Here is a 20,254-nt window from a genome sequence, read left to right on the forward strand (position 1 = left end):
CTGCGCAAGGCACCATTTCCCTCTCACTCTGGATTTTAAACGGTGTCATTGCTCCCTCAGAAGAATAGACAAGGAACTGCTTCAAGCAGACACAGGAAATGTTTCTGAGGCAGGTTTGGTGATTTAATTCTAAGCCGTCTGATGACCCTTACGGCACGTTAGCGAACTGAGCACAAAGAGAATCATGCTTAATGTACTTCTGATCTTTAGCCGGCCAGGAGTTTCTCTGTCCCGTGCCCCACCGCGGGGCGCAGGCGCGGTCCCGCCCGCTCATGGCTGGCGGCGCAGAGCATGCCGGTACTTGTAGTTCTGTCCTTGGAATACGGGCCACGAAGGGTCGGGCAGATCACGGCACCCAGGCATCCCGCGAAGTAAGCGGGGCACCCGGGGGCGACCTGTACCCGCGCAAAAATTCCTCTCACATTCGGAGTGAGGACCCGGGCGTCACCCCGGGTCGTTATTTTCCTTACTCATAAGTTTAAGGCATAACGGGCAGTTCTCCGCGCCGGTGTCACACTGCTCCGCACTAACTCGAAAGGTCACAGCGAGCTCCGTATTGCGCCGTCTAACACGATCTTTATCTGGGCTGCACTGCCCTCACCATTCTGCACAGCCCCGATCCCCTTCATCGCCGCGGAACCGCTGCTGGGGGCCGAACCGGACCGCGATGTGCCGCGCCGTATGCAAATGAGAGGCCCGGGGACCGCGGGGAGTTGTGGGACACCCCGTCACTTGGGCGGAGCCGGAGCGGGGCCCGCACTATATCTGGGGGTGGGGCGAGGAGCGGAAGTTGTATGGTGTCACCTCCGGGACTCGCTCGCTGCGTCTCATCGTTGGGACCGCGACAAGATGGCGGACCTGTCTCTGGACGAGCTCATACGGAAACGCGGTGTGACGGTGAAGGGAAGGTGAGCGGCTGGGACGGCGACGCAGCGCCTCGGGCCCGGCGGCCCCGGGCCGTTCTTCCTGTGTCCCTTCGGGCGGCTCCGCTCCGGGGGCTGCGGGCCGCGGCCGCCTCGGCGCGGCCTGGCCCTGCTCCCGCCCCCGCGTTGCCATTGGCTGAGCCGCGGGCCTGCGGGGCCGCGCTGCGATGCGATTGGCTGCGGCTGCCGCCACTCAAGGCCGGGGCGGGGGTCGGGCCCCCATCTCGGCCCGGGTGCCTGGCGCTGCCCCGGTGGGGCAGGAGCGCTTCCCGGCCCATCCCATCTCGTTCTTTCCGGGATTCCCGCCGCCGTCTCTTGTCTCACTGAATCCTCCCATTGCCCTGTCCCCGCTGCCTCGTGCTCGTCCCTGCCGACTAACCCGGCGCCGCTGCCCGCAGCGGGGCCGGCGCCCCCGCGCCCCTGGGTGCCGGTGTTCCCCCGGCAGTGCCCGCGGTGCCGCTGCCCCCGCGCTGGCGGCGCGGCCCGGTGCACTGTGGGACAGCGCTGGCGGCTGCCGCTGCTCGGGGAGCCGTAACCGCCCGGGGCCAGCGCGGGCCGGGCTGCCGGGGCTGCGCCCGCACCGTGCCCGGGCCTCGGAGCGTCTCGTCCCTCCGGCGTGGTTAGCGGGGCTCCGGCAGATTGCTGGAAGTGATTGAGGACGTGGAGCATGTTGCAGATCGGAGCTGCAAGGTCAGGTTATTTCTTTGCATGGCAGAGGTCTCCTGTGTAGGCTGGGCCCTTTACTGCCACAGTTGGCAGTTCTTACCTGGATTCTCCTTCCATAGGTTTCCACTTTCCGTTTTGCAGTAGTCTCTTAATGCTTCTGAAGAACTTTGTCCCCCATCTCTGTTAGCTCTGTGTGCTCTTGTTTTGTTAAATGTCTTGGTTTTTGTTTTTGACTCTGAGTGTGTATACACTTATATGTCTAGAGTAATATTCTGAAAGTTACCTGCTAACATATACTACCAAAACATTCAAACTTATTTAAATCCTAGTCTAGACAAGGCCTTGACTTTGCAGTTTCATTCATGTTATCCTGCATATTTGGAGGAGTCTTAGACTGCTTACTATGCCTCAAGTACCTCCTTTATCCCTTTTCAAATCCCTCCTTAACTAATTTCTTTCAGGAATTCTTCCTGCACTTTTTTTGCTGAACAATAATCCCTCTGCAGCACTGTGCCCTGCACTATTCTTGTTTGTCATGTTTAGCTCACTTTATAAATTCCTGAGGTAGCAGACTTGGCTTTGTGAGGGCTGGATAAACTGCATAAATTTAAATCATTATATTCATGCTGTTTAGTAGTGTAGATGAAATAATAGAAACATTTTCACCTATAAAATGTTCTGAGCCATAACATATTCAAGCCAGAGCTTGGAATCCTGGAAAGTGAATTAGATACTTGGGATCCACTTTTATTTCAGGTGCTGTGGCACAAATACCTAAGCAGTTAATGCTCTTGTAAGGTGAGCAATTATCTGTGAAAGAGAGTTGCTTATTAGGGTGTAAAGACAGCTCTTCTGAAATGGTGTAATCTTCAGTACAGTTTCTTAACCTATTTCATTGGCTTTTGTCATCAGCTGTCTTAACTAATTCTAGTTGAAATGTTGATACATACATTTGTGGTTTTACTTTGACCTCTCTCATGAACCACTCATCCAACCCTTTGCAGTGCTCCAGCTGAATGCTTTCATCATGGCTAAATAAATGCTTTTTAAAATTGCAAGGAAATTCTTGCTCTGTGTCAGTTGCATTATGGGTGCTGTAAATCTTCTGTATTCTGGATATAATTGCATAGATGATCTTAATAATCCTCCTTCTTCTAACTGGTTTGCTTTGGCTGTATGAGAGAGCTGCCATAGAACTCTTAGGTGGTAAAATGGGACTCCAGTCCCAGCTTTCCAGATATCTGGACACAAGAATGGAAGAGACAGAAGCAGAATTAAGTTTTTAATCTCTTGGTTGGGTTTGTTGGTTTTTTTTTTTTTGGGTTATTTGGAGGTTTTTTAAAGAACTCTCCACTGAAAATACATAACAGTAAATAATGTGAAGGTTGTGGAGTTAGATCAGGATATTCTTATATAAAGATGCATGAAGAATTGAAATAGCATCATCATCTGATTTTGTGATACTAACCTTTTGATTGTTACAACAAATTCCAGGTATCTACTTTCAGACTTGATAATACTGGACAACACATTTCTGAAAGCAGATGAACATTGTAGCCCTCTATTTTAAAAAGTCAACAGCAAGAATATTTTTTATCTCTCTTTCTACTTTGTCTTCTTTTGTTTGTTTGGTTGGTTTTTTTATACAAAGGAACCCAATGGAAAAAAGCTTTAAAAATACTCATCAGAGGAGTTCCATTAAAAATTAGATAAACTGGTTTTGTTCTTAGGGCAGATTTTGAAAAAGTGTATCAGACCTTGTAATAGTAAGAAGGTAGTTCTAGCTTTATCCTGCATTGTGCTGGTTTTTAGGAATACTTGTTTACAAGTACAAATGCTCTAGGTTTTGGGCTGTTGTCTTTCTGTGCTCAATATTGTGATAATGACGTGCTTAAAAAGTAAAGGCCATTAAGTGCAGTATTCTTTTAGTAGATTAAAGAAGAAGCAGTCACGTTAAAAAGCAATTTGACTAGTGACTATGCTTGCTGGAAGCTGATCAACCTTGAAACTGCTGGCTTTGAACTGAAATTGTTGCTGGTGCTTGTACACTCTAAAATTCAAATTGCTGTGCTCCCACAGATCTGAACTTGGTGCCTAGAATTCTTGAAATCATATGTAGTTTTATGTTTCTTTTATATCAGGATGTATTACTGTATTACAGAAGATGATGTAGCAGACCTTTTCAGTCCTAAAGCTAGAAAGTCTGTTCCTCTTTGTCTTCAAAGGTTTCCCCGAAGTTGTTGAATTTTGTTTTAATTTGTATGTACTTAGCACAGCTGAAGTCAGATCCTTTAGTTTGTAACTGTGAGCTTAAGGATGGACTTTGGAAATGAGTTCCTTAGCTGTTTATGTAGAAAGTAAAATCCAGCATAAAACAGCTTAGGAGCTCTACTGTTGTATTTAGACATGCAACCAGAGTGGATTTCTGCACAGTAATAATGAACTTTTTGTTTGCAGCAACACAAATACTTTTATTGACACTGTATCACACTTTATAATGCCTGAAACTTTTTTTCTTTTTTTTTTTTTTTTTTTTTTTTTTTTCCCTTCAGACTTAACACAAGGCCAGTGTTTGGGGGTGTAAGATCTCGCATTGGGATCCAGCAAAACCTTCTGAATAGATCACCACCAGCTGTGAGCTTCCAGCGGACATTTGATGCCAGACAGAAGATAGGACTCACTGATGCCCGACACAAACTGGGGGTTAAAGATGCCCGGGAGAGACTGGTTCAAAAGGATGCTCGCTTCAAAATCAAAGGCAACGTGCAGGATGCTCGGGAGATGTTGAATTCCCGTAAGCAGCAAAGCGTTGCTGCTGAAAAGGTGACCAAAGTGGTGGATGCCAGAGAGAAGATCAGCTTAAAAAGGAGCACTCCAGCTGTTATCAGCCCAGCTATGGGAACAGTAAACCCAGCCATGAAAATCACCAAAACTATTCAAGTAAGTGAAGTGAGTCACCTCTGAGCCCCTCAGTTATTCTGCAGTTCAGTAGAAATGATAATATGTTAATATGTTCATAGGGTTACAGTAGAAGCAACAATGATACAGGTTTACTCCAGCCTGTGGGGGAGCACTTCTGAGCCTTTAGTGTGTCCTTGCAGCTGCTTGGGACTTCCTGTAGAATCACACCTTTCATTTAAATTTTCATTTTAATTTTGGGCCCAAAAACTAAGGCAGAGCTCCTGTCAGCATTAAAGGAGATGTCTTGAATGGTTAAGTAGTCTCTTTCCTACCTGAATGCAAACAAAATTATGCAGATTTTTTTTGTCGTTCTTATTCTGCCCCTCTTTGCAAGTCTGATACAGTGGATTGGCCTGTATAGATAACTGGTTTATCCTTAGAGGTGGGATAACAGTTTAGAATATGCAGCTGTGTTTGTATCTAAGAAAATTTAAAATTCAATGAGCCCTTCTACAATTTTCTCTTTCATACTTGTCTGGTTTTCAGGAAAGCCCTGGTTTCCAGGGAATTGCCTGATCACATGAAGCATTCCTACTGAGGCTTGAGAGTTATTTCAGTTGTATTATAATCAGTTGATCACCCTGACCTGCTGATTTCCTGGGCCAGTTTTCTTATTTCACTTTGCTTTTTGTGCAGCAGCTTGATTCTTAGCCAGCTTCTCTGAAAAACAACTGCTATTGAACTGTATCTGTTAGGTACAGTGGGTAAAGTCAGAAGTTTCCAGATTGTTGAGTGGTTTTGCTCCTTACCTCTACAAGCATGTAACTGAAGCTCCTAGTCTACCTCTTCCATTTTCATCCTCCCAAAAATCATTAGTGTCCTTACCCAGAAATCTCCTATTGTCATCAGTTTGAAAGCCTGGATGAGTCTGCTTTTTATTGAGCTGTAGGTATTGCTGAAGAGCATCAAACATGTTTCTTCTGCAAATTGGCCAAGGAAGTTCCTCCCACTCTGCAGGTTTGCTGCCAGGCTGATGTAAGAAAGAGAAAGGACTTTGAGGCAGTAAGAAGGGCTAATCACAGAGCAGCAGAGCAGTCTGTTCAGCAGTTGTTAATTAGGAAGGTGATTAGTACTCTTTGCTGTCCTTCTAAACCAAATCACCAGCCTCTGCCATGAGGAATTCAAGATTTTTTCTAAGTTTCTAGGAATTAAAGTAGTTTTCAGAGACTTGGTGCAGTAGCTGTTTGTTCTGATGTGATGTTTTGGGGTTTTTTTGTGACTTGGTTTGACCAATAGTATTTTTTCTTTGTTAGACAACATAGTGCAATGAAACATATGTATTTATATATAGGATAGAATGGTGATTCAGACTGTAGACAGAACCTTACACATGAGCAATTTTCTAATTTTTTTTTTTAATTTGTACTGAAGTTCCAAATTGCCCCTAGCCCATCTATCTTCCCAAACATAGGAGTGGAATCAAACTGGTGTATCATGATCCAAGGTACAGCACACAGCAGAGTTCTTGTTTCTCATAAAGCAAGGAAAAATCTTTGAAACCACAAGATGACCCAGGTCTGCTGCTGTTTCTGTGGGATGGGTGTCATTGTTGCTGAATTGATTAGGAAATTGAAGCATGAGAAGCTATGGTATAAGTTGCAGTCTAGAGAAAATGCAAATCTGAAGATTTTAATACCTGTGTGGACTATTTTTGTAAGAATATCTATTCTTTAATGGACAGCTTCTAGCTTTTTCAAAAAACAGAAGGGCATTTTTAAGGGTGTTGTTGCATTATTTCAGTTATCAATTAATACAGCTACATTCCCTACCTACTTCTGTGGTGCTTTCCCTGTTTCATGGTATAATGGGCTGCAGAAAGGGCAGCTACACTACCTTGTGCATCATTTTATTCCACTACAGCTTATTCCAGCTCTAGTGCTAAGGGGCACTATATACACACAAGTATATACTTGATGGAGATGTGTTTAGTTACCTGTAGCAGGAGAGAAGAGATACTAACTCCATTCATGGTTTTGTATTAGCAGAAATGTAGATCTAGTCTGTCCTGACAGGACTGAAGTTAGCTTCCCTTCCCAATAATCTTGGACTAAACCCTAAATAATCTGAATCCATTTCTTCATGTGGTCTAAGATTTTAATTTAAGTGAAGCTTTCTCATATTGCACTTATCACAGGAAATACAGGTGTTACCTAAGAGCTGGAAGGTGAGTGTCATTTGTGATCTCAGGATGTTCAACTACAGGTTAGATTTTCTGAAATGAGGACCTGATGGACTGTAGTTCTTAATGCTTTGATTCTTTATCTCTAACTGTAGCAGAAGGCCCCAGTTCCTGGACACTCTCATCCAGCAGGAATGAGGATCAATGTGGTGAACAATCATACACATAAACAGGTGTGTACCTGCTCTGTACTTTGTTTGTTACCTTTGGCAGGGAAGGAAATCTGTCCATAACCATTGGCAGGTGCAAGGAAAACTCTTAAGTAGGAAAGAAAAGCTTTTGGAAGTTCTCCATCAACCTAACTTCCGTGTTTTGCATGGTTAAGGTAGTTTCATGGTAATTAAGGTTTTCATTTAGTATAGTTTATCTTGATTCCTAGTGTATTGTCTGAACAAGAAGTAGGTACTCCCAGTTCTGTGTGTGCTAATGGTATTTTTTTTTCCCTAGAGGCTGACCTCTAGCTTTGAGGTTTTTCTATTCATTTCTTAGTGACACCACATGAGATCAAGTTGTTGGTTGTTTTGATTCACCATGCTGCCAGCCTCTTCAGAGAGAGGATGTACATGGTCAAATGTGCTGCAGTGAGGTGGGAGAGGGTGTAACCTGACTGTGAAATCCCAGCTGTGGGCCACTGCTGGAATCCTGATAGGAATGATGTTAGTTAGTATTCTGATGTGCTTCCAAAATTCCCATAGCCCCTATCAAGCAGATTTTGAGAGAGACCCCAGAGTATTGTCTTTTTGGGGTCAGTTTTAAAGACCTTTGTTGGAGCCCCCAGACATTCAGCCACCTTACTACCTTAACTGCTTTCAGAGAAAAATTGCATGTTTTTATTACTTAAGTTATTTTGTGTGTATACACATGAAATATTGCATGAAATACTGGAAAACTGACATTCACAGTATTATGACTTTTTTGCTGTGATTATAATAACTTTAGCTATTTGTGTATGTTACCTTTATGCTACCCTCACCTATTCCAGATGCTGTTGTCTAAGGAAGTGTTTTCATTATTGACCTCATCAGTGTAGACATGGAATCCATTTTATTTTGTCTCAAACTCAAGTCCATTGTCTAGTGTCCATGCCTAGTGTTTTTCCCAGCTCTTGTATTATCTGCACAATTCTCCTCTATTCCCTGTCCATTTTTGGGTTTTTTCCTTCATAGCATTTCTATGACTGGAACAACTTCCCTGTTTGTAAACCACAGTCTTGCTGACTATGACAACCCACTGATTTTGCAAGCTCTCTTTGCTAATCTCACCATTTTTCTTTACCTTTTTACTGAATCAATGGGATGCTGTTTACAGTTGTGATTTATGTTCTGGGCACTGCTATATGTGTCTAGATTTTTTCTTAACATTATTTAGAGTCAATGAAAAAATGCTTATGTATAGGAGTTCATCTCAGTATTTTAAGGCAAGGCTATGAGTGTTAAGTTGAACTGGAAAATTAATTATTCATTCAATAAAGCTCTTAGTGCAGTGTTTTCTGGGGCCAGATGGATGTTTCTGTGCTAAGGAAAGCAGGCCATTCAAAAGGAATGCTCAGTTTAGGTGTATTCAGTGGGCATTTGTTTAATTTAAAAAAAAAAAACAAAACACCACAAAAAAATGCCAAACAAACAAAAACAAACCCACCATGCACCCCCAAACTAATTTAAAAATCACGTGCACAGCCTTCACCTGTAAAGGTAAGGTGCTAAAAATCTGACACTGAGGCTTTATTCCATTAATGTAGCTTCAACAGTCCTAGTGAGGTCCAGGAGTAGAGGAATCTATATGTGATTTCAATATATCTAGGGAAACAGTTTTGCTGGGGTGTTTTTGGAAAGAAACTCTGATAGTTTTTGTACTGATGTTTTGACATTGACTTGTGTACCTGAAACTAAAATCCAATGTAATCATGCTCATTAGCTGAAGATGGTTGAAGGCAGGAGAAAACTGTCAAGTTTTGAAATATCTCAGTGATATCTACCTGTGTGTCAAGTGTTGCCTTCTTCACTTCAGGGCCTGTATGACACAGAAGATGATGATGAAAGTCTCCCTCCCCTTCCTAGCAAACAGATGAAAATCACCACCACAAACAGTTTCCTGCACAACTCGGTAAGGGATTCTCTGAACAGTCCCCACCATGCCCTGCTCACATTCCATGGACACAGAAGCTGTGTCTTTGCAGGACTTGCCAATGAGGCAGTTCTTTTAAAGTCTGTAAATTATGTTTTCTCCTCAAATATTTGCTCTTGACCCCACCCTTCCTGTGTGCCTGTGCTTCTACTGTTATTTTTGGAACAGAGTTCTTTTAAGGTAGCTGGTTTTATGGGCTTTTAGCAGCCAGAATGTGTACTTTCTGCCCTGCTGGCAAGTTGCTCATCCTGGCTCTTGACTTTTTTCTTGAGGAGGAAGTGCATTGAACCTGTCTTGTTACTGTTTGAATAAACCAGCATGGGAAGTTTTCTGTTGTTTCTGGATACTGGACATCAAAGCAGGAAATCTTGCTGGGCAGAAATCATAGTAGGCATCTTGTTGGGGAGGACTGTTGCTCTGGAGAAGATGGAATTTCAGTACAGACAAATGTAAGGTCCTGGTTTTGGCATGGGATGGCTCTCTACAGCTAAAACTGAGAACAGACTGGCTAGAAAGCAGCAGCAGCTTTGTAGGCTGCAGAAGCACCTGGGGGTCCTACTGTGTGATCTGCTAAGAATGAGTGAGTAGTTCATCCTTCCAGCAGCAAAGGAAAGCTTCCTGCAGATAATTAATCAAGGAGGGTAATTGCTCCTGTTTGACATTTTGAGAATGCATCCAGAATTCAGTGCTTTTATTGGGGCTCTGCAATACAAGAAAGACATGACTGGAAGCAGTAAACAAGGTGGTCAGAGGGCTGCACCATATTATGCATGAGGAGAGGGTGAGAGAGCAGTGTCTAAAGGCAGTAGTACAGTGATTACTCCAGGAATTTATTTCCTCATGTGGGTATTCAGAGCAGAACTTCTGGCTATTTGTGATTCTCAAATAATCTTATGAGGGCTTTTTGAGGGTTTTTTCCAGGAGTAAATTTGTTCTTTCCAGTGTTCACAGCAGCTTCCAAGCACAAGTTTTAGTCTGGCTTTATACTCAGGTATTTCATCCTACATTCCATGTCTTTGTGTGCCCTAGCTTGGTGATTCTGAGGAATTACTACTTTTTGTTCTGGGGCTTCTCAATCTTACTGTTAATGAGCAATCTTTGTGAACACTTTGTAAAGTACTTGAAAATCTTCAGATGAAAGGAGCTTTTCAAATTCAGATCACATGGTTAAAGTTCATTTAAGAAAAGTATGAAACCAAAAAGTGCTTATGAGGGAAGTGCTCTTTCTTGGATAAGCATAGCTTTTTATGTTTATGCCCAGAAACTTTTGCTGATTTTTTTTTTCTGAGCCTTTTGAAAGTCTCCAGCATTGTAGTGGTTTTGACACTGGGAAGGACATACAGTTCTTAGTGCATACTAGTAATACACTGGTGGTGGTGGTGGTTGAAGAAAAGTGATGGCTTTTGTAGGCTGCAGCTCTGAGAATTTCTTTTTTCTTCCTGTAGTCTGGTCTGAGCAGCAATAAATTCTCTCTGTCCAAGACTGTTCCCCTGACTAAAGTGGTCCAGAATGATACATACACAGCTCCACCAACACCTCCCCCTCCTGTGCGGCCAAAGGCCTTGACAAACGTGTCCCGGACCTTAGTGACAAAGGAAGTGCCTCCAAAAGAGCCAGCACCTGTTCAGGTGAGCTCAGGGAAGGGGAAAATGCTCTTTTAGAAGTCTGTGAAAAGTTTGAAACTTGTTCATTGGACATGTGAGTAGTTCTTTTCTGCCTGCCTTTCACCGTTAGTTCTGGGACATCATCAAGGTTATTCTGATAACTGCAGTCCATGTCCCAAAAATTTGAAACCTGTCTAAACATCCTTTCCCTGCACGTGATCTTGGAGGAATCCATATTGAAGGGAGGTGGCAGTTGTTTGGACACTCCTTGGTGGCTTTCATGTTCTTTGGAGTAATGTTTTAACATTATTTGATGCGCTGTATGTCCACTCCAGCTAGCAAGGAGACAAAAAGAATTCTTCCAAATGTACTCATGAGACCTCCCAGGCAATTTGTGGACAACCTGCCTGGAATGGCTTTGCCAAACTGCCTGATGTTGAGTACAAGTAACCCACCAGGTGCTCCTAGGTGTGTTGAATTCAACAAGATCTTGAGAGGCTGGAGCTGTATTTTGGGGTTTGCTGGCTGATGTAGAGTACAACAGAGACAGGCTATTAAAAGTCTGGGCATTACCAGAGTACTATGTATGCAGATTAAGTTAGTGATATTCTTGGGAATAAGAGTGAAGAGTTACTTCAGAGAGAAAGTAGCATGGAAAAAGAGCTCCTTTTTGCGATCAGATGAGCTGGACTTCAGTAAACATTGATATTTCCCATTACTAGTTGTAACTCTCTCCTTTGTGGGTGTGTACAGATATTCCTAGACGTACCTTTAGTGATTTTTTTATTGCTTTCTCTGCTGTGCTGTGTGCTGTATTTCTGACCTTTTTCATGTATTTGTTTTGGCAGCTGGCATTCAGTCCTTTGGAAGGCACAAAGATGACTGTAAATAATCTGCATCCTCGAGTCACAGAAGAAGATATTGTTGTGAGTGTTGCTTACTGCCAGACTGTGCATGAGTGACACTTCATTTTCTTAACCTACCTCTTTTGATAAGTCACTTGATCTGTGGTGAATCCAGTGAAGAGGGATGTGATGTAGGTTCATTGTCCGTGCAGTAACTTCGAGGGTTCCTGATTGTTTGGGGTTTCTTTGCTTCATTTTTTTCAAAGTGTGCACTTAAGAACATGGGACAAAATCCCACAGAGTATTTTGAGATACCTGACATGACTTAGAAGAAGAGTTCATGCCAAATGAATCTTCTACCCAAACTTATGCTCCCATCCAGTTTATCTAGGGGCTTCCATTTTCACCAGGCTGAGAATGAATCTGGTCTTTGTGTGTGAAAAACATTACTGGGTACTGGCCCTGAACTTGTGTAGTCCCTATTAGTGCCAAGTACATACACCATACCAAACACAGTAAGACAGGTGTCCAGATCCTATCAGGTATTTAATAAGCAGGATGGTGGTGTGATGAGGGAAGTAAACCCTTCTCATGCAGTGCCTTTGATATGACCACAGTCATGACTGACTCTCTGCCCTCAGGAGTTATTCTGTGTGTGTGGTGCTCTGAAGCGAGCCCGGCTGGTGCACCCTGGAGTGGCTGAGGTAGTATTTGTGAAGAAAGAAGATGCCATCACAGCATATAAGAAATACAACAACAGGTGCTTAGATGGTAAGTTCAATGCCAGAGTTGCATATAGGATAAATAAATCAAGAATGACTTTTCCACCTGAGTGGAAGGTTTAAAGGCATCTTAGATGCCAGTATGCTGGCAAGAGAGAAATACCAGAAAATCGGTTCAAGAACTAGGTAAAATAATAATTGCTGTGTAACTAGCTGAAGATATGCACAGTTTATTATAATTTATAATTATATATAATTTATTATTATTATAAGAGCTGGAAAGTCCTTAGGAAAGCTTTACCCACTACAAAGATGCTTGCAAAGTACAAGTAAAACTAATATTTGCAATAGTTTCAGGGTGTATTCAGAGACATTTTGAATTGGACTTGTAAAACAGTTAGTATTAGATTCTCCATAAACTTCAAATAATGCAATTTTTTTTAACCATGTTAAACTGAAATTATTGTTGAAAATGTTAATATTTTTTAGCTGGAAATAGGTGGTTTTTCTTTCTTTAGATGGGTGACATGTTATGGATGTCAGATGAGGAGCAGACAGCTAAAAATGGGAGATCCCTCTTGTGTCTCTGCTAAGGGCTTCATACTTCTATGTGACTTGTTAATTAGTATGATCCTTCATATGGTAGCGTTTCAGTGGCTTTTCTGTTGCTCTGATTCTGCAGAAAAAGATTTATCAGCTGTTCTTTCTCATGTTTCCGCAGCATGTCAAGCTCTATTGCTTGCACTGTTGTGTGATATTTCAAGGATCTTGCCTTACCTTGATTCTGATGGAATGGATTTTGTATTTTGTTTTTATTTAGGTCAACCAATGAAATGCAATCTTCATATGAATGGAAATGTCATCACCTCAGACCAGCCTATATTGCTGTAAGTGTCTTTCAGTGGGGAAAAGGTCCAAATGCTTTTGCGGGTTCTATTTTGAGAATTGTTGTCCCATGAATTTTCATTCTCTCCCCTTCTGTGACACAATATGTTGAGTGCAGTGCAATGTAGCTTGACTGCATAGTGTTCTCAGCCCTGAGGCTCAAAAATAATCTGAGACAAGGATGTTCTCTTGTGAGAGAAGCCTATTTAAAACCTTTATCTGTGATATTGGTAAGGGGGGATACGTACTGATAACAGTAAATGCAGACACTGTTTGAATTTATTTCTCATAGGGGTTAAATGCTGACTTTTTTTTTTTTTTTTTTTTTTTTTTTTTAATCCTCCAGCCGATTGAGTGATACCCCTTCAGTGAAGAAGGAAGGGGAACCCCGCCGGTCAAGTGCAAGCGCCTCCTCAAATCCCCCAGCTGAAGTGGACCCTGAAACCATCTTGAAGGCACTCTTCAAGTCCTCAGGGGTCTCTGCCTCTGTGCAGCCCACAGAATTCAAAATTAAACTCTGAGAGGGGGCAGCAAGCAGTGGACTGGAAAACTCATATAAGTTGGGGGATGAGGAAAGTGCAGGAGTGCAGATGTTATTTGCATTTGCCTGTCCTGAATTTTTTTTGTTTTCTATGATCGCTACCTTACTGTACAATAGTGTTTCCTCTTGTGTGTGTACTTTCTGTTTTCATAGTTGGAGCTTTCTTCCATGACTTTTTTTTCCCCAAGAGAATAACCTCCCCCTTCTGCCAGTAATGTATTACCAAGCATATACCATGTAACTTCATCCTTTATTCCAAAGCCCCCAGTGGCCATTAAAAGTGCACATAGACTTTGAGGGAAGGAGTGGTGATCTCCTTCTCTTTTCTTCTGACTGACCTTTAACTGAAAGGGGCATCCCCTTGATTGTCCACAGGCAAGAGCACCGCGTTGTTTCTGAAGTTGCTGGATTGGGTACAAAGGCAGGTTGGGCTCTGTCCAGAAAGGACATGTATGCATTTGGTGGCATAACTCTTCCTTCTGGCTGTTGGACACTTTCCTGCTCAGCAGCTGGGACATTGAGAAGAAGCAGGAAAAGCTGAGCTGCCGTGGTGTGTGCCAGCAGAAGCATCAGGCAGAAGGGACATAGGCACAAGTGCACCAGCCACTGTGCTATGGGCAGGGGTGTTTCAACTCTGGTAGTGCTGGAGGATTGTTCTGGCATTTGTACAATGAATATATTTGCTCTGGAGGGCCAGGCTCAGTTGCTCTCCTCTTTCTGACTGAGAAATGAAGAGCCAGTCGTGTTCAGAGCTAGAAGAAACACTGCTGTTTGACTCCCATTAGACTATACTGCCTCTTCCTGCTGATGCATGGACACGAGTTTCTTGCCTTCTAACTCAGCCAGTCTCCTTTAAAAAGGAAGTACCTGGACCCTTTTCAGATCCTAATACACACCAAGTCTTGTGTCTGAGAACTGGTTTTTTGGAGAGATGCAATTTGGGCATTTTGGCTGCTGTGCGGTTCTGCTGCTGGCAGGCCTGAATTTGGAAGATGATTGCTGCAGTGTGTGGCTTCAAGGAGAGGTTTAGGAGCAGAGGGCAGTCAGTGCTGTGTAAGGAGCACGGCAGAGGAGTGTCAAGTCCGATGCAGGGCGGCGAGGACATGGCGTGGGCCAGCGAGTGTGTGTGACAAGCCACTAGGTGGCACTTCCAGTACTCCCCATTGTTTGTACCGCATTGGCACCTTGGATGTTGAAAGTCCCAGTAGCTCCACCCGTTTGTGTTTGTTGCAATTGTTTTGGAAGAGAGGAAAGCTGAGAGCAACTTCCAGAACCTGGTTGGGGTTTGATCTTGATCCTGCTAGCTGGGAGACTAACCTAATCCATTCTGTTCAGCTCTGCTGAGTGGCTCCTGTAAGTCCAGATTTCATTTCTTGGACAACACCACGTTTCTTTTGCTTTCTTGTTCTGTATGAACTCTTTCTTCTATCTAGCTTGTGCAGACCATTCATCTATCTCACTGTATCCCTTTTAGCCATGGAAATAATAAGGACTTGACAGGACTTGTTTTTCTGGAGTACTCTCTTTGGTTTGAAGGCCAGTGACAGTATCATTGGTAGGGTGCTTTATGTGAAGAACAGATGGTCATAGGGGAGGGGACCTAAGACAGCTATTGTTCTCCTTTTTTAGATTGCCCACCAAATACCTGTGTTTTAATAAATAAAAAAAAAGGGGGGGAGGGGGAGGAAACAGGGGCTGGAGAAGATAATGTATTACCTGTTTCTGAATAAACGTTTGTTATACAGAGAGTGGATTCTAAGCCTTTTTAGATGCTGCGAAGCAACTAAAGATAAGTGGTGGTGTTCCAATATTGAGTCATTCAACTGCTTTCTAGGTGAACATAGAAATTTCAAAACTGATAATGTGATTAAGAGCAAGAGGAGCTTATGGATGAGGGGACTGTTACTCATCCATCTTTTAATTTGGTTCATAGAAATTAGCAGCTGACTCTTTCTACAAAATTGAAGCTATTTGTGCCCATGTAATTCCAATTCTCTTTTTACAGAAAAAACAGCCTTTGTTACTGACAGCCTAGTCATGTAAAAAGTAATTTTATAGCAAGACCAGCTCTGAAATCAGGGTACCTGTTCTAGGTGAAGTGGGATACTTTGATTACCAGCTAGACAGGAGGCTGTGTAAATGTGAAGACATGTATTGTGATGAGTGCATCTTCTGCCTCTCCTGAAAGAAAGGGGAGACTCGAGGATTTTTTAAATTAATAGATTCATGTCCTTCTGAAAAGCCAAATAGCAAGATGCATTTTAACTTACTATTAAACTCTGCATTATGCTGAGGCTGAGTGTTTATGATGGCATTGACATACTTCCTTGGAAAAACTACTATCTGCTCTGTTCCATATTTTTTTTCATGTTTTGCAAATTAGTGAATTTATTGGTTGTCCAAACACCACTCCATGGCTTGTCTTACAGCGGGTGTATTGGTGTAACCTGGTGTTCTGGTCTTGGTCAGCTCTTTAATGCATCATTGCATGGCTTCTTCTGTTGGGCCCTGAAACAAGAGTAACTGTTAATTCCCAGTTCTTATCCGGTTATTCTGTCCTTTTCAGGTAGTTCATCTTGGCTCTCCAGTTTCTCCTGGACATCCTGCAATTGCCATGCTAACCATGATTTCAAACCTACCACCTTCTGTCTACATTTATCCTCATGCAACATGGTTATATTTTTGTGGGGTTTGTTGTTTTTTCCTTCAGGTCTGGTAGAAATTATGAACTTGCATATGAAATACTAATTGCCTGCACTCTGAATTAGTGTGCATTAATTTAGGCATTAAATTAAATGGCTGACCAGGACAGGTGGTAGGTGATTTGTAAGGGTGTTTCTTTTGTTCTGGTTTCTTTTATTTTAAAAAATGTGAGGACTTCTGAAATGTTGCCACAATGTGCAAGTTTGGTATATTTTCATGGCTTTTGCATGTACCTTCCAATAATGTTCACTAACTAGATATTGGTTGGATCAACTCTCCATATCGTGTCATATTTTGTCACCTCCTGCATTAGTCTTGCTTCAGTATTTTTGAAATGGTTCTGTCTTCCGTTACAAGTTTGTCTGTAAAGGTTTTTTGAGTTTTTTTAATTAACAAGAGTCTTTAAAAACAAATGCCTTTTAATGTTTCTACATCACTTTAAGATTTATTTGCCTTTCTTGGATTAAGGACAGTGCTTGAGGTTTACACTGTTTTTACAAAAACACGAACTCAACCCCGGAGCTGCGGCGTGTCCACCCGCCGCCGCCATATCAGGGCCGCGCCGCGCCCGGGAAACTACAACTCCCGGCAGCCCCCGCGCTGCCGCGCGCAGAGAAGATGGCGGCCGCCACGGGGCGTGCGGCGGGAGCGGCGCCGGCGGGATACACGGGTGAGGGGAAGCGTGGGGGGCGGTGGGATACGCGGGTGAGGGAAGGCGTGAGGCCGGCGGGATACGCGGGTGAGGGGTGGTGGGATACGCGGATGAGGGGCGGCGTGGGGTCGGCGGGATACGCGGGTGAGGGGCAGCTCAGAGAATGGGGTCGGGGCGGCAGCGGCGTCTCAGAGCGGTGCGTCCCTCGCAGCTCTGGCGGTGAAGTTCGCGGAGCGGCAGCGCTCGCCCCACTGCCTGTTGGTGAAGGAGCACCAGGTGCGGGACGGCACCGACACCGCGCACCCCCCTCGCCGCACGCTCTTCGTCCTCAACGTGCCCCCGTACTGCGGCCCGGTGAGTGAGGGCGGCTGGGGCCGAGGGCAGGGCTTTGGGGCCGGGGCGCCGCCCGGAGAGCTCTGCAGGCTGTTGGAGGGAGGCATCGCTCCTGCTTTGCTGTACCGAGTGTTTCTCTTACTCTCCGTGTTAAGGACTCGCTGTCTAGGCTGTTCTCTTGCTGCGGGCATGTGCAGTATGTGGACATTTGTGACAAACCTGGGCCAGGACAGAAAAAAAAAGATAAATCGGCGTCCAAATTCTTCGACCACAAAACTCAAAAGGTAAAGCTTGTGCAGAGGAGAGGAATACTGATGCTTTAGTGGGAAAAGATGATAGGTACTGAATGGTTCTTTTCAGAACATGAGGCATAGAAAACCATATGGGGCATTGGGCGACATGATTACTTACTTAAGTTTACACTGTCTTTTATTTTATTTTTTTTCTTTTAGGGATTTCAAGTAGCATACGTGGTGTTCAGGAAACCAGCAGCTATCCAGGCAGCCAAGACTCTGTCACAGCAAGGTCCCTTGCTAATATCAACAGAGAGCCACCCTGTGAAAACCGGCATTAGCAGTATGTCAGCTCTGGCTGTCTTTCTACAGGCTAATGCCAGGGAAGAACTATACTCATGGTTTGATGAATTCTACCCTGCATGTCCCATTTTGTTCTAAGCTGGGGGATGTTCTGTGTTTTGTGTGCTTACAGGGTAGCCATCTTATTGAACCAGGTGTTGAAGTCTGGCCCAGTGACCCTATGGGAGAGTGGGGACACTTGGAATGGTCCTTTTTCCTGACGTTTTTTCAGTATTGCATAGATTCAGTGATACTGTCTGCATCTTGTTCTCAAAATGCCAGACAAATGCAGCAGACACCAGATGTCTGTGAAGTTGACAGCACCTCACATATATCCTCTTGACAGAGCAACAGCCCTGAGTGTTGTGCCCCTTGGGCTTAAGGCTAACCCATTCTGCCTGGGCAAGTTGCAAACTCTTCCTGTCACGTATTGGTTGTACTCACAGCCAAGTTGGTTTGAGCTGTGGTGAGGGGAAGCTGAAGCTGAGCACAAATGGGAACAGTGTGTCCTTGCCCACTCTAGAGCTGCCCAAAAGCACCACACTAGCCTGCTTCTACCAGCAGCTACTGCTGACTTGTGCCCTCTCTGTCTCAGAGTGGATCGCCAGCTATGAGGCCTCCATCGTGGATCCGAAGGAGCTGAAGGCTGAGGTGGATGCCTACATGCAAGACTATGATAAAAAAGTGGCAGAGGTGAGGCCAGGCTAGGAGGGAACCCAGCAGAGGGCAAAGGGAGGGATTACTCAGTGCTCTGGCCATAGTGGAAAGGACTGAGGTTCCCTCTGTTTGCCAGAGCATTTTTTACTCCCATTTGCTGGTGGGCAGTCAGATGCAGGTTTGGTCTGCAACACCTGACCCTTCCTCTAGAGCTTACAATAGATATCCACAAATAAATGGGTTTGTGGCTGACATACAGTGTTGAATGCCTGCAGCCCTGATCCCATGTCTTCCTTTAAATCTGGTGTGGAAGCAGGAGCTGTAACTTTGCTTGTGTTTAAGGGGGGGCTGTAGGGGAGCTGTGCATTAGACTGCAGCTGCACTGGGCTGCCTCACCCTGCTGTCCTTACAGGAAGAAGCCAAAGCAGCCAAGGAGGAGGGTGTTCCTGATGAGGAGGGCTGGGTGAAGGTGACCAGGAAGGGCCGGAAGCCCGGCCTGCCCCGCACAGAGGCTGCCAACCTGCGCGTGCTGGAGAAGGAGAAGCAGAAAAGGGCCCGCAAAGAGCTGCTCAACTTCTATGCCTGGCAGCATCGCGAGACCAAGAGAGAGCGTGAGTGTGCAAGTCTCTCCTACCCCTGCCCTTGTCTCTTGTCTCACACTCTGGCCCGTGAGCATCCTTCTGCCTTCGGGGAGGATACACCCAGCTGCCAGCAAACAGCTGACTGGCTGGATCTGAGTGGCCTCTTGCCACTACCTGTCCTAGCAAGGATTGCTGGATTATTTTGTGGGAGGGTATGTGGGTTGTGGTTTTCCAAGGGGTGTTTATTCAGTCTGCATAAAGGCAGGGATTGAGGGGAAAGTTAGCCGATTCCTCCCCAAGAGGGAGCTGCAGCACTACCAGAGATGCAGGGCTGGAGCCCCAGCTTGGCACTCAGCCGAGGTGTAAAAGGACCCGCTCTGGGAAGTGTGTGTTTGTGGCTGTTGGGACTGAGCCCCTCTGGTGTGTGGAAGTGAAGCTCCCAGGAGAGGGACATCTCCTGCTCTCGTGTGACCTGTGCTTTCTCTTTCACCATGTTTTAGACATTGCCCAGTTGAGGAAGAAATTTGAAGAGGACAAGCAGAGGATCGCACTGATGCGAGCCCAGCGCAAGTTCCGGCCGTACTAGGTTGTGCTGAGCTGTTCCTCAAGTGCCTGTGCTGCAGAGGGTAGGAGAGATGCTTACTGACTCCAAAGGATTTTGAATAATTGAGGCAGCTTTGGGTTCCCTTAACCCTTGGATCTGAAATGGGAGGTCCCAGCAACTGCTGCTGGAGGAGAGTTCCCTTTATTTGCACCACTATCCTTCTACTCTTTTCTCATTCAGCCGCATGGCACCGCTTCTCGGGGTGCTCAGGTGATGGATGAGGCACATCCTGGGACAGCCTGTATCTCCCTGCCACCCAAAAACACACCTCCTAAAGCTTGGTGAGAACTGGCATTGACCTAGCACAGCCTCTGCAGAGGCAGGGAATGGTTGAAAAACTGTAAATAAACTGCTGCTACTGTTTTCAGAACATGGGAATGTTTCTCCCACTCCCCCTGCCTCCCTTCCCCAAGTCTCCTGTGGGAAACAGCTTCTTGTGCTGGCATGGCCGCAAAAATTATGCCTTGTAACCTGGTGCTCCTTTGCACATTTTATTGAAGGAAGGAAGTGACTTTAGGAAAAAACTAACTGTAACCTGTTAGCAAAAATGGTTTGGTACAGAGCCCTAACTCCTTCTCTTGGTGATTCCCTCCCTGGCCAAGTGTTGTGGTGCCCAGTCATCCAGCTGTACATGGAGTTCTGCAGCCATATCTAGGCCATGGAAAATTCCTGATACCCAGCACTGTTGCAAAAACAAAT

The 20,254-nt window shown here is 44.7% G+C and overlaps 2 protein-coding genes across 5 annotated transcripts; both read left to right on the plus strand.

Annotated features, from left to right (window-relative positions):
• Positions 1-596: 596 nt before the first annotated feature.
• On the plus strand, positions 597-13,747 carry POLDIP3 (DNA polymerase delta interacting protein 3). 4 transcript variants are annotated; one of them, XM_079303657.1, is made up of 9 exons: positions 597-908; positions 4,142-4,529; positions 6,828-6,902; positions 8,737-8,832; positions 10,299-10,481; positions 11,306-11,383; positions 11,944-12,073; positions 12,845-12,911; positions 13,256-13,747. In XM_079303657.1, exons 1-9 carry the CDS (start codon positions 682-684, stop codon positions 13,428-13,430), a joined length of 1,419 nt encoding a protein of 472 aa, XP_079159783.1. In that variant the 5' UTR covers positions 597-681; the 3' UTR covers positions 13,431-13,747. The 4 variants fall into 4 exon arrangements, with proteins under 4 accessions (XP_079159783.1, XP_079159786.1, XP_079159784.1 ...); XM_079303660.1 differs by having other exon boundaries at positions 835-908; positions 6,825-6,902; XM_079303658.1 differs by lacking the exon at positions 597-908 and adding an exon at positions 948-1,613 and having other exon boundaries at positions 6,825-6,902.
• Positions 13,748-13,889: 142 nt separating this feature from the next.
• On the plus strand, positions 13,890-19,925 carry RRP7A (ribosomal RNA processing 7 homolog A). Its single transcript, XM_079303680.1, has 7 exons — positions 13,890-16,823; positions 17,017-17,159; positions 17,294-17,422; positions 17,591-17,714; positions 18,309-18,406; positions 18,783-18,981; positions 19,452-19,925. The coding sequence occupies exons 1-7, from the start codon at positions 16,772-16,774 to the stop codon at positions 19,535-19,537; spliced, it is 831 nt and encodes a 276-aa protein (XP_079159806.1). The 5' UTR covers positions 13,890-16,771; the 3' UTR covers positions 19,538-19,925.
• Positions 19,926-20,254: the final 329 nt, after the last annotated feature.

Source organism: Erithacus rubecula (genome assembly GCF_903797595.1).
Source record: "Erithacus rubecula genome assembly, chromosome: 4".
NCBI lineage: Eukaryota > Metazoa > Chordata > Aves > Passeriformes > Muscicapidae > Erithacus > Erithacus rubecula.